Raw genomic sequence first — 13,890 nt, forward strand, 5'->3', positions numbered from 1 at the left:
GATCAGATGGACAGTTGATGAAAATCATCTTTAGCTGGAAGCAAATGAGGAAACCAGGAATTTTGAAAATATCCTATAATAAAACCTGAATGTTCCATCAGGACTTTTCCTCCCTGTCTGGATGTCTGACTGTTCCCAATAATTTAATAACCAGGTTTATTTCTTTGGGACTCAAAGGATCTCTTTTAAGCTCTTGGCTTGACATTGAAGTCAAATCTATTTTTATATTTCCTTTCAACAACAAGGCAATGATGTAGTTTAGATGTAGAAAACATTAAAGCCCCTCAGAAAATTTCCAATTATTTCTCTCCAATGCTCACTTTTCTTACTAAATCTGCAACATTTAGCCTTAAAGTCTGAAAAATAACAGAAGATAACAAAGAAAACTCAGCTGATGAGCTTTGTGAGGATGGTGTGGTTTGAACCGATGTTATTGACAGTAACCAAACTCCCCCATCAGTGCCATCAGATTTTAGATCTTCGATCATCTTTTCCCACCAACGACACCAGTGAGAAGACCATGGATAGATACATAGACTTTATTGGTGATGGTAAATGTTTTCATCACGTTGTCGTGTGTTGTGCTCCTGCAGGTTGTTCATCCTGGGCTCCTACGACAGGGAAGCGTACGTCCACTGCACCCTGGAGCTCAGCAGCCACCAGTGGAAGGAGAAGACGCGCAGCTCCATCAAACGGGTGAGCTCTCCTCCTCACTTTACTTCTCTTTTCTTTCTGCTTCCTCCAGAGGAGCGTTGCACTGAATCAGGCTTGAAGTTACAGAAACCTGGTTTTCGAACTACTTTTATTTTCCACATCTGTGTAGAGGTACATTATACAACCAGTAGCTCCGCCCCAGAGATCTGATTGGTCAACAGGACATCTGGAATAAATCATGATGACATCACACCCTGCTCATCACGAGAAATATCACTCCACCTCCTCAATGGGAAAATAGAATTAGAGTAGAATTTCATATACTATGTAATATAATGTAGTTTCTACTTGTTATAGTTCTATTAAATGACCCATTTGGTGAAGTCGGGTCTCTTTTGGTCCTTTTTGTGTTCTCACTGTCAGTACAGAACCATCAGAACACGACCACTACCAGGATGAATTATTCACTTTGAATGCTCCAAAACAAGAAGTGTGAAACTCTGGACACTTTCCGCCCTAAACGGTCGCCATCTTGGCTCTGTAGAGGAAGGGGCGGGGCCACCGACGTAAATGATTTTCAAATTAAAAGTATCTGAGGAAGCTGCAGCTGTTCCTGAACACAAAGTGTTTCTTCTCCACTGCTGCTGCTGGACAGAAGAATCAGTGTGTTTATTGAGTGTTAAACAGAGGACACAAAAACACACTGAATTCTGGGTAAAATAATTAAAACTAGATATTTTGGAGGCTGATGTGGTCACGTGATGAGGTCATTTCCTGTCAGTGCAGAACAGCAGCGTACTATATAGTAAGAGTCCCGACATGGAAGAGTACTATTTGTTGGCGTACTGAGGGAAGCATGTGATCTGGAACATCTGTCATATTGGACACTTTGTCTTACTGACACATTCACACAAGATTATTTTGGTCTTCGCTGCACTGATCAGATTGTCCCACTGTTGACATTTTGAGCAGCAAAGAAGAATTTCAGGCCCCTCCGGCAAACCTTTTCTAATTGCTCCAATAAAGAGATATTGCAGTTATCACATCAGGCGTGTTCGGAAGTGACGTCTGAACGTCGCAGAGGGAAATGTCAGCCTTAATTACCGGCTTTGGCTCCAACAAAGCTTGATGCTGCTGTCCTCGCCGCACACTTCTGAATGACATTTGCAGCGACTCACGGATTATTTGCATTGTGACGAACAGTAATTGGCCTGTAATGATTTCTTGTGCTGTGTTTTAATTACTCGGGAGGGAGTCCGATCTTTGTCCAGCAGGGGGCAGCGAAATATCAGACCGGACCACCTTATCCCACTCTGCCATTTCTTTCATACAAAAACTGCATTTCAAACCACAGAGTTAACATTCACTCTGCAAATAAAAGTCTAAATCATTCACATTACTTTATTTGTGAGATGTCATTTATTATAAAATGTAAGAGTTAAAAAAAAGAAAGAAATCCTTTATGAAACGGGGGGAATGAATGACGGGGATGTTGAGTCTCGTGTAATATAGTAGATATCAGATCACATAACCATACTGAAAATACATCTACGGCATTAGGCTGAATATCAGAGTCCTGATTATAACATATATAACATGGAGGTGCTCCGTGAACAGGCCTGTGAGGTGACGATGTCACTATCAGCAGCCTCATATTCATCGACAGGTTGCTTATTATGATATTATTATATGTCAGATTAACTGTAAAAAGACTCAACAATGTGGTTTACAAACTATCCATGATGCTACGCTCTCTGAAACAGACCCTCCTCTGTTAAAACACATATCTGATGTAGTGAATAAAACCAAATGTCTTTTCCGAATTTTTTTTTTAAAATGCAGTATGCAACATAAATATGTAAACTGTAAGCATGTGTGCTCGTGATCCATCGATACTGTGGAATGATATGAGACGGTAATGAGTGATCCTTTCCAGCTGGTGATGCAATGTTTTTGAGAAGGTTTGGGGCATGTTGTGTTTAAAGCTCAGAGGAAATAATCTGCAGCTATCTTTTTTAAACAAAAAATGATCAAAAGATTTGATGGACTTTGAGAATTTTCTGATTTCCATGTCGCTGCAGATAAAACTAGAAGCTCCTAAAAACTCTATTTCAGAATAATTAAACACCGTCGTGGAGGGAGGATTGTACATGTGAGTGTTTGTGTTGGCGGAGTGAACCGAGCCTCAACAGCTCCACTTTAATGGGCAGTCAGTGTGGCAACAAGTAATGGATTTGTGAAGCACTCGAGCCGGCAGCGCGGCCTCCCCGAGTGGAGCCACTTCAAAGCACTTGTATCTCTTTTTTTGTGAAGACACACGTACAGATGCAGATTCTCGGTGGCATTTGAGCCTGATTTATCAGACGTTTCCAGTCTGCGTGTCCCCAGCTCGACTCTGTAGTCAGGATTAAAGGCTGTACCATCTGCAAAAGGTCAATTTGCTGTCTTTCTCTCCCTTTCCCCTGATGATGGCCAGATATGAGCTTCACTTGCTTCCCTCAACAGAGCAGTTTGCTCTTCGCTGCACCGTGTGTCTGTCTTCCTGAGGGAGGACCTGCTCTGCTTATGAATGGACAGTTTTTCAGGGCGGCTTGAAACCTTCTATGTTCCAGCTGCACTCGGCTGTTTACTCTGTGCTTCCACTCACAATGGGGCATCTCAGTAGCACTTCTGAATATGGTGTGTGATGAGCTTTCCGTTTGCTCAGTGTTGTTTTTCAGTTGCCACACACTATTTATCCAGCTTGGTTATTATGAAGTGGTGCTGATAGGTTTTTACATCTTCTCTGTGTTTCTCGTTCTTCACTGAAAGCCAGAAATGTGTGCAGTGTTGGTTGTATTTGTTGTCCAGGTATGGTGCTGCTGTGGATGGACCTTGGTGTAACGACAGCAGGGATGTGGAACAGGTTTGAGTTCAAGAAGCCAGATGTCAGTTATTCATATACAGAAACAGAGGATATTTGCTTTATTGTTAACTACCTAACGTTTTGAATGCACCTGCTACAGACTGGATATAAAACTACAGACTGGATATAAAAGTGTTCATAGCTTCCAGGTCTGTAAAATGGTTCAATACCTCCGAGTGCCACTAGGGGTCGGCTCCAAAAAGCCTCCGGCTTCCTGAGCCCATGCAGTGATTTCCACTCCAGAATAGTGTGTTTTTAATGCAGTGCTGCCTGAGGGCCCGAAGATCACCACCATCCAATATTGGTTTCCAGCCTTGTCCCTTGTGTTCAGAGATTTCTCCAGATTCTCTGAATCTTTTAATGATATTATGAACCGTAGACGATGAAATCCACTAATTCTTTGTAGTTTTACGTTGAGGAACATTATTCTTAGATTGTTGAACTATTTTCCAACAGTCTTTCAGAGTGGTGAACCTCTCCCCATCTTCACTGCTGAGAGACTCCGTCTCTGTGAAATCATCTTTTTATATCCAATCATGTTACTGATCTGTTTCCATGGGAACATAATTAGTTATGAGATGTTCACCAGGTGTTTCTTTTAGCATTACACTACTTTTTCAGTCTTTTGCTGCCTCTTTTAGAGACATGTTGCTGCCATCAAATTCAAAATATGTAGATATTTTTCATAAAACAATAATATTTCTCTGTTTCAACATTTTATATGTTGTCTTTAGTTTGCAAATCATTGCATTCTGTTTTTATTTACATTTTACAAAGCGTCCCAACTTTTTTGGAAACTGTTGTACTTAAGGAAATATCATACAATCTGCAACTTAAATGTAAATGTTATGCTAAAGTGATCTAAGGACAGCTTTATACATTTTTACAGTTTCAAAAATCTTATTAATGGAATCCACTAGTGAAAAATGTAAAATATTTGAGTCTGACTACGATTGTTCCAACTAAAATGTAAATACAACTAAAGGAGTAATTGTTTCCTCACCAACATTCAGGGGAAAGTTCCTTGAAGCTCATTATCACCGAGCAGCTTGAAGGACGGCTACGAGAACAAATAGAATCACTGAGACCTTGGACAGAGACGGTCTCATAACTTAACACACATGTAATGTAATTAATTGAAATTCTTGGTAATAAATAATAAATATAAGAGGAAGATATGAAAAAAGCAAAACAATTTTCAATAAAATTCAGTTGTCATATTTAGACATGATCTAAAAAAGTCTTGGGTAGTTTGGCTGTGGGCTGACACCACGCAGTCCAGAACCGCTCAATGGATTCTCCTTCATTAGATGTATTATGTTCACCCACCTCTGCGGCCTCCCATTGGTCAGGGTTTGCTGCAGCCACTTCTTTGTGCTGTGTATCTCTTGTATCTGCACAACATGGGCCACCTGTGAACGCGGTAAATGAAGCTCTGCTCCATTACAGCTTCACATAGCTGCCAGTTTTTTTGTATTACTGCTCGATGGTGTGTAGAGGTTGGGGGAGGGGAAGGGTGGCGGGGCCTTGTGTCTCAGGCGTGTTTGCACATCTGCCCTGTCGATTCCATCGTCGGCCATAAGTGCTAATGCTCGCTGACAGCTTGACCGAAGAGACGTGTGACGTATGTGTGCGCGCACACTGCAGGTCGGCATCTCGTCGTGTCACGTTGGTTGCTTTGTGTTTGCATGAAAAGAATGTGTGTTATCACAGCTGCTTGTGTCTGAATGTTGGAGTGGAAGTTGTGTTCGGCTCGCAGCCCAAAATCACTCACGTTCCCAGAGTGATGAAGGCAGTCGGGATGTGAGGAAAATTAACAGCCCTCATGAAACAGCTGATACCTCACAGTACACCTAATCAAAGGAGATATCAAGTGTTTATAATATCACATACCATGTTAATAGGAAGTCTTGAAAAGTCTTCAGCAATAACCATTCATGTCCCTCAAAAAAGGCCTTCGGATGTCTGAAAAATAATTTGATTTCAATGTTAAGTATTTTAATTTGATATTGTTTCCTGCCGGCCATAGACGCTAACATTGGTAATAACTTTATAAAAGTATAAAGACAACTAAAGGCAATCTTTTCCATGACATTATAATATTATAATTATCATTATTATTAATAATATTATTGTCCATTATGGACACAGTCAGAGAGAGACAGAATGACTTCTACTCAAGATATTTTATGGAAATTTCAGAATGCTGAAACACGCCTTTCTGCTCCGCTTCTTCTGCCCCGGCAATTTGTTCATGTCAGTCAAACTCAAGGACACTTATTTTCATACGCTGATATGGCCCTTACACAGGAACGACCTCAGTTTTGCATTTCAGGCAATAAGTTACAAGTCTGAAGTCGTCTCTTCTGGTCTGCCACTAATCCCGCAGGCTTTGCATGGCGTCCGAGTGGCAACGTATTTAAATGACCACATCTTCCCACCAGGAGGCAGCAGATAACACAAGCTTGTTATCAGAACACATGGTGAAACTGGGCTTCGGGATAAATGTGGAGAAGAGTTTTTATGCCTCCGCGGCGGCTGTAGCCAAAGTCGGTCCTCCTGCAAGTAGACCAACATGTATGTATGTATGTACGAACGTTTGTCCCGTTCTCCGAAACACAATATGTCAAGAACACCTGCAGGGGATTTCTTCCAACTTAGCAAAAACATTCACTTGGTACCACCAATGAACTGATTAGATTTTGGGGTCAAAGGTCAAGGTCACTGTGGCCCCAATTGGAGAAATGAACATGATTTCAGGAGAACTCTTGGATGGAATTTCTTCAAATGTGGAACAGCAGTTGACTCGGCCTCCACGATGAGCCGATTAGAATGTGTTGTTTGAGTGTAACCTCACTGATGGGGCCCAAATTTTATAATTTCTTCAAACTTGGCAAAACATTCTCTCGGTACCAACGATGAACGGGTTAGATTTTGGTGGTCGAAGATCAAAGTCACCGTCAACTCACCTTGACCCATGCTTGTGAAGGTCATATCTCAGGAACACCTTGAGGGACCTTCTTCAAATTTGGTACCGTTGTCACTTGGACTCGGGGATAAAGTGAATTGGTTTTGATGATCAAAGGTCAGAGGTCAATGTCAATATGACCTCGCATCTGTCTTATCCGCTTCTCGAGGGAATATCAGACATTCACTTTGACGCAAGAATAAACGAATCAGATTTTGGGGGTCAATATAAGGTCACTGTCAACTCCCCTTGACCAATGCTTGTGAACATATCTGGGGAACGCCCAGAGGGAATGTCTTCAAATTTTGGCACAAATGTTAACTGGGTCTCAATGATTAGGTAATTAGATTTTAGTGGTGAAAAGTCAGAGGTCACGGCAAGTGGGACCGCACATCTTTCCTATTCTTGTGAACACGATTTCTTAGGAACACGTTCAAAGACCTTCTTTCCATTTGGCACAAACATTCACTTGAATGAATATCTTTATGACATGCTGTTCAGCTCTGGAAATCTGGAAACCTGACAATGTGATTGTTTGGTATGCTCTCAAAAACAAAAAAATAAAAACATTGTTTGTCATGTCAACATGCATATAATCAAATAGCACCTCAGGAAGACATCACCTTTGTCATTTTTCACGATGCATATTGAGTTGTCGCAGGTGACGCATCCATCATCCATTTCCGCTTTGCCGGGCCAATTAAAGGGCCCGGTCCAATTTTGTTTGACAACGGCTAGCTGTGTGGTGAAAAGCAGATTAAAGACATGAGAGGTTGGTCCCACAAGCAGTTTGTTTCTAATTGCTTTTCCACTGATCAATTCACCTCAGAGGAAACTCGATAGACCACCCGCTGTGTGCATGACAGGCAGAGCCGCAGCCATATTACAGATTCCTTTCACTTTTCATTTGGAGGGTTTTTCTGCTCATCCTATTGGCATGGTCTCTCATTAGAAAAGAAATGACCTCTTGGTTGTGTGGTGTTGCTCATAACTGCAGATGACAGTGATGGTTGACACCCGTTAGTGTGTCCCATGAGAGCTGTCATTTAATGTAGTATTTGAAATTTTTGATGAATATTTCTTCTGTAATTAGTCTTAATTTATAAATTGTATTTATTCTGGAGCCCAGGTGAGAAAAAAGTTTTCAATGATCCCTTTGTCCTCGTTGCCTGTTTGAGTGTTTTAGATTGACAGTACAAATTCACGTCACATCCAGACCAGCGACGGGAGGATGAGGAAACTGCACTTAAAATCATTTCACTATAAACTTTGTTTTAACATTTATTTATGGATATTATTTTCTTAGAATAGAGTGCATTTTTCAAATAATCTAATTATGTGAAATTCATAGTCTTTAGTGAAATGATCCAAAGCCTGAACACCTCCAGGACCGACGGGAGGAGCCTGTTGTCCGTCTCAAATATTTGAGTAATCATCCACATGTGTGGAACTTTGACTAGTTTAGGAGAAACAGGGTTTTCCTTAATATTCTGTACTTGATGTGCTGCACTGACTAAAACACTGAAGACTTCAGTGAATATAAAATCCATACATAGCAGTATCATTTACACTTTATTTGATTAGTCTGAGATTTGACCTTTTGATTGTGAGCCTGGGCAACATCGAGCAGGGCAGGACGCACACTAAGTTTCTGTTGGTTGAAGCAACTCCCTGTAATCTTTGAGTTTCTACGAGATAATACAGGCTCCTGATTTATGAAATTACTCTGAATGCCCTTTCTTTCCATCTAGCAGATCTGACAGCTGACATGACGTTGGCTCGTCTGGTTTTCCTCTGCTGTGTCAGTGTTATTCAGAGTGATGGTAACCACTGAATATGTTTGCAGTTTCTACTTCCCCTTTACAAAAACAATATTATTGCGCAGCAGTAACCCAAATGAAATAAAAGCATTTATTTGGCCGTGCTCTTCCTCCTCGACTCACTGAAAGACGAGCGTTCGTGCACGACGGCTGTTTTGAATAGTTGCTTTTCAACGGCAGTTCAAAGGGCCAGCTGAGATGAGATGTTAAAGACGCCGAGCCTGCAGCCGTGTTTATTTTTGGGCTGAAATTACGTAAGAACATGTGCAAATGTTAAATGAATGATAAGTAAATGTTACACGGTCAAGCAGTCAAATCGCTCCTTCCCGGTTCCAAAAAGGAAACGGACACTTTGGCCGTCGTCTGAGTGAGCTGGTGAGCAGCGCGAGGGGAGATAGGCTCGCTGTTTGCATGATGGACAAGCGCCGGTGCTCAGAGAGCAGAGACCCAAATGCCAGCTTGATAACGAGCCAAATGGTGTCGCACTCCTTTCTGAAGCAGCGTTACTGGTTTAGAACATAGTTGTCATTTAATCAGCCGGGATGATGTAACAGTCATGACAGATCATTATTTTTCTACGGCAGGACAATGACAGCGATACAAAAGGGACGGTGTGGGCGACCCGGCCGCTGTTGCCGTCTATACAAGTGCAAATTAGGCAAAACACCTTTTTGTTTGCCTGCGTCTCCATAACAACTCCGTTGTTCTTAAAGCTTTTGAAACCTGCTTCCGATGATAAAAAGGCAACTTGAAAATTCAGATGAAGCCGCACAGCAAACACAAGTAAAACTACTCCACAGACAGACACCATCCATTCGTCCATCCATCCATCCATCCATCCATCCATCCGTCCATCCGTCCATCCATTCAAAATCCATCCATCCGTCCATCCATCTATCCATCCGTCCATCCATTCAAAATCCATCCATCCGTCCGTCCATCCATCATCCCTCCGTCCATCCATCCGTCCATCCATCCATCCATCATCCATCCATCATCCATCCGTCCATCCGTCCGTCCATCCGTCCATCCATCTATCCATCCGTCCATCCATCCATCCATCCATCCATTTATCCATCCGTCCATCCATCCGTCCATCCATCCAACCATCCGTCATCCCTCCGTCCATCCATCCGTCCATCCATCCGTCCATCGATCCATCCATCGATCCATCCATCCATCCATCCATCCATCCATCCATCCATCCAACATCCAGTGGTCGCGAACGTTATCATGCGATTATAGAGGTGATGAAAAAAATAAATAAAGACATATATGATTAATGATGGTGCTGAAAATGAGATGCCCGGAGTAAACTTCTCTTTGTTTGTTCAATAATGTCTTTGTATCCACTCAGCAGGACGTCCATCGGAGGTTATTATTAGGAACGTCACCGTACCAGGAATTTGGTCGTTGATCCCATAACCATCAGAATTCCATGATTCTTGACAGCAAATTTGATTCCATTTTTTTTTTTTTTTTATGTCAAATGAATGTGCATAAAAAAGTAAACTCTGAAAGGTATATTTGGACAAACGAAACAGTAATGATGGGAGCTTGAGCCGCTCACCTTATGAACTCTTGCTGTGCAAACCTTAACAAACTAACATTAGCCTTTGCAAATACTGTGTGTGGAGCGTTATTACCAACAATCAACCATCAGTGGTGTCATCAACCATCTGATGTCATCAACCATCAGTGATGTCATTGTTGGTTTGTGAACGTTATGAATCCTTCAGTTCAGATTCTGTCCGTCACCATCTTTGCTAGTTTGGAGCGGTTTGGAGCAGGAAGTGACCATATTTGGACGAGCTGGGGGAGGAGCCAGCGGTGGATCTGACCGATCTGATTGGAAACCTGACGATACTACGTCCCGCCCACCGATAGCTGTAACCTGACTGCACCACAGGCCTGTCAATCAAACAGACACGCCCCCAAAAACAGGTCTTCTTGAATCTTCTTTTCTAATGAATGAGGGATTATTTTCAGATGGACCTCCAGAAAACTAATAAGAAGGAGTGACTTTAGCTAACAACACCGAGATAACTGATGGACACATTTTATTCACTTTGGATTTGATGAGAGAAGTTGAATGGGAGTCTATGGAGCCGGAGGCTTTTTGGAGCCGACCTCTAGTGGCACTCGCTGGTATTGCAGCTGAAGACACTTCTGGATCAGAACCATTTTACAGACCTGAAGCTACGAACTCTTTTATATCCAGCCTGTAGTTTTATATCCAGTCTGTAGTTTTATATCCAGTCTGTAGTTTTATATCCAGTCTGTAGTTTTATATCCAGTCTGTGGATATAATGGAAATTCTTTCCCGTTTGAGGTGTTTTCATCTCTTGTTCCAGATGCTCTGTGTTACCGTTTGTCTTCTGGTGGTTGATTGTCTCCAACTTATTCCTGATTAGCCATACGGGACTCTTGTGTGTTTTTTTTATTTGCTCAAATGGCCACTGTCAGTCTGAACTGTGCCGTGTCTTCAGTAGCTGCAGCATCTACACTTCCTTCACTACTGTTGGTACCATAGAAAAACAAGTTGTGTTACCTTTTCAGAGTTTTGGCATCGACGTGTTGCCAAAGTGTTGGTTTCTAGTCTGTAGTTCGTAATCCGTTTCTTTAATTCAAACATGATCCTCTTCAATGGAATCTTGAAACCTATTTCTGCTTCATTTTGAGATTTACTAACTAGTGGGGACAACAATTGTTGAAACTGGATCAATGTTGAGCGACAGCGTTTTAACTGACAGCTGCCAAATGGGCTGCAGTGAAAGAGTTTGGGCAGTTGTACATCCATCAATGGTTGTATAAGTCCTCTACACCCGGTGGACTGACACTGAGGGGCGATATTACCCCCAAAGTATTACATTAAACCTTTTTCCTATGCAGACTGCAGAACGGTGCTGTTGTCACATTTAAGATCAATGAAGTACACGACATCTCACATGCAAACTGTCGATAGACACGATAGCTTACAAGCGTCCTTCAATGCCTTCATTGCAGCCAATCGGTAGTTATCAGACGACTTCCTCCTTTGTTACTCTGATGTTTGGTTATTTTATTTGATTTCGCTTTTTGTTGTAAAATAGATTATTGATCAGCCTCACTCTTGGGTCGCCTCCTGTTCTTTGTTTGTGAATGTTAGGAAGCCTCTGATTTTCCACAGTGTCCCAAAATCTTCTGTCAGTGGAGCTTGTAGCTGGAGTCATTGACATCATGGCACGTCCCACCTGAACCACAGAGCCATCACCATCAAACACCAGAGCTGATGCTGCGTCGCAGTCTTCTGCTGTGCAGCTGTGTGAGATTAATGCGGTTAGCCGTCATCTTCAGAGGTGAGAAGAGTTGTAGCGTCGACCGCAGCAGGGACGGCGATGTTGGGGTGTGAAAATAGTTTTGCAGCAGGTGTCTCCACCCAAACCAGCTGAGTCAGCTTCTTTTATCTGAACAATATCAAACTGATACTCAGCACACAGGCTGGTGCAGCTCCCGGTTGGAGATCCTGCTGCTGTAGACGTGACGGTAAACCGAGTGGAGTCTGGAGGAAAACATGCAGCATGTCGTTCCTTCGTGGTGCCGCAGGACTCCAGGAGACATGAATCTGTCCGTCTCTCATGCTGTCTGTGATGTGTCTGTGGTGAAGGTCAGCCGGTCCCAGTGTCGCAGCTGCAGGGCTTCATTTCTCTAAGCTGGACATCTCTTCCTTCGTCCAGACTCTGAACTTTCTGATCCATCCTCGTATCCTCAGTAAGGGTGGAAGTAAAACTGTTGTATTTTTTAGAAGACAATAATGATGTCTTCGTGCCATTTTAAAAGACAGTCATAAACATAAAGTGTGTCACTGATCCAGCTTTAGAGGATTACGTGCATCCTTTACCAGCTGCCCTTCGTTTTGTGTGTTTGAATTAGTGGACAGTAAATGTTTGAGGACGTGACAAAAATATTTCAGACACCTCCATCAGGATGTATGGAACATTACAAGTTGGGCAGCAGTTTAACGTGTCCTTTTTTAAAAATGAATTGTTTGTTTTTGAAAAGAATTATAAGTATCATAGTGATGTATCTACATTTTTTTAGATACACAAATAAACTTTGAAGTTCTTTGATGTTGACTTCCAAGAAACGATTAAATATTTGTCAGTGGCACAAGTTTGATTCCCTTATTTTCCTCTGTGGGATTTTATATTTTTATACTTATTTATTAATGTAGTCAAAAACATTATAGCAAATACAACACGGGCAATATGAATTCCTGTGTCTTTCACGATGCTCTGTCGTGGTCCCTGAATGTTCAGATTTCAGTGTCAGTTTTTCCGCTTCAAACAGCGGACGTCTCCGTGGTACTGCTGTGTACTACTACAGTACTGTAACCGATACTGTGTCTGACAACACGTACTGCAGAATATGCGTCACCGTTGACCGGCCTAATGAGTGCCTGTGTAAACACCTGAGCAGCTCCTGGTCATGCCCCCCCCCCAGCCCCTTCCATCCCATCACCACTGGGGCTGCTAATTGAATGTGGCAGGGAATTGCTGTGCACTTGCCTCGCAGCGACTTGTACCCTATAACCATACACAAATCGATCTGACATGTGGTATTAGATTAAATTACCAAGCAGTGCAGTGACAGGGAAAAGGATTTGCTCAACCCCCACCTCTCCATCTCACGCACACCCTCCCAGACCTGCCAGAGACCAGAGGGGTGTTCAGCCAAGCAACAGGAGGTGCTGCTCCGCCCGAGCTTTCTGTCCAGGGCTGCAGACCAGCCTGCAGCGAGCAGCCTCTCCTCCCTGATCCCAGTCACACTAAACCTCTGATGACTTCTTCCACAGCGTCCAGTATTCTCCAGTCTAATTAAATGGATGTGCAAGGTTACAAATGTGACAGCAGGAGTCACGTTTCTTCCATTTTACTGTGTATTTATGTGTGTCTCCGATTTTGACTTGTATACAAACTGGGTTTTTACCACAGACTGGATATAAAACTACAGACTGGATATAAAACCACAGACTGGATATAAAACTACAGACTGGATATAAAACCACAGACTGGATATAAAACTACAGACTGGATATAAAACCACAGACTGGATATAAAACTACAGACTGGATATAAAACTACAGACTGGATATAAAAGTGTTCATAGCTTCAGGTCTGTAAAATGGTTCCGATCCAGAAGTGTCTTCAGCTTTTCTAATGAATGAGGGATTATTTTCAGATGGACCTCCAGAAAACTAATAAGAAGGAGTGACTTTAGCTAACAACACCGAGATAACTGATGGACACATTTTATTCACTTTGGATTTGATGAGAGAAGTTGAATGGGAGTCTATGGAGCCGGAGGCTTTTTGGAGCCGACCTCTAGTGGCACTCGCTGGTATTGCAGCTGAAGACACTTCTGGATCAGAACCATTTTACAGACCTGAAGCTACGAACTCTTTTATAAACAATCTGTGATAATGACCTATATATGTACTAACATAGTTCAGAGACAGAAACGTTTGCACATGCTCGTATCTCCACTCAACTCTTCACTGTCTG

The 13,890-nt window shown here is 42.3% G+C and overlaps 1 protein-coding gene across 1 annotated transcript in view; it reads left to right on the forward strand.

Moving 5' to 3' along the window:
* pdzd8 (PDZ domain containing 8) overlaps positions 1-13,890 on the forward strand; it is a 40,521-nt gene that overhangs the window by 15,137 nt on the left and 11,494 nt on the right. The window contains exon 3 of the mRNA XM_069141855.1: positions 594-696. Within this exon, the coding sequence (XP_068997956.1) occupies positions 594-696 (103 nt within the window). The remainder of the gene's footprint in view (positions 1-593; positions 697-13,890) is intronic.

Source organism: Embiotoca jacksoni, unplaced genomic scaffold (assembly GCF_022577435.1).
Source record: "Embiotoca jacksoni isolate LCO1_2020_lvr unplaced genomic scaffold, fEmbJac1.0.p SCAF_92, whole genome shotgun sequence".
Lineage (NCBI taxonomy): Eukaryota > Metazoa > Chordata > Actinopteri > Embiotocidae > Embiotoca > Embiotoca jacksoni.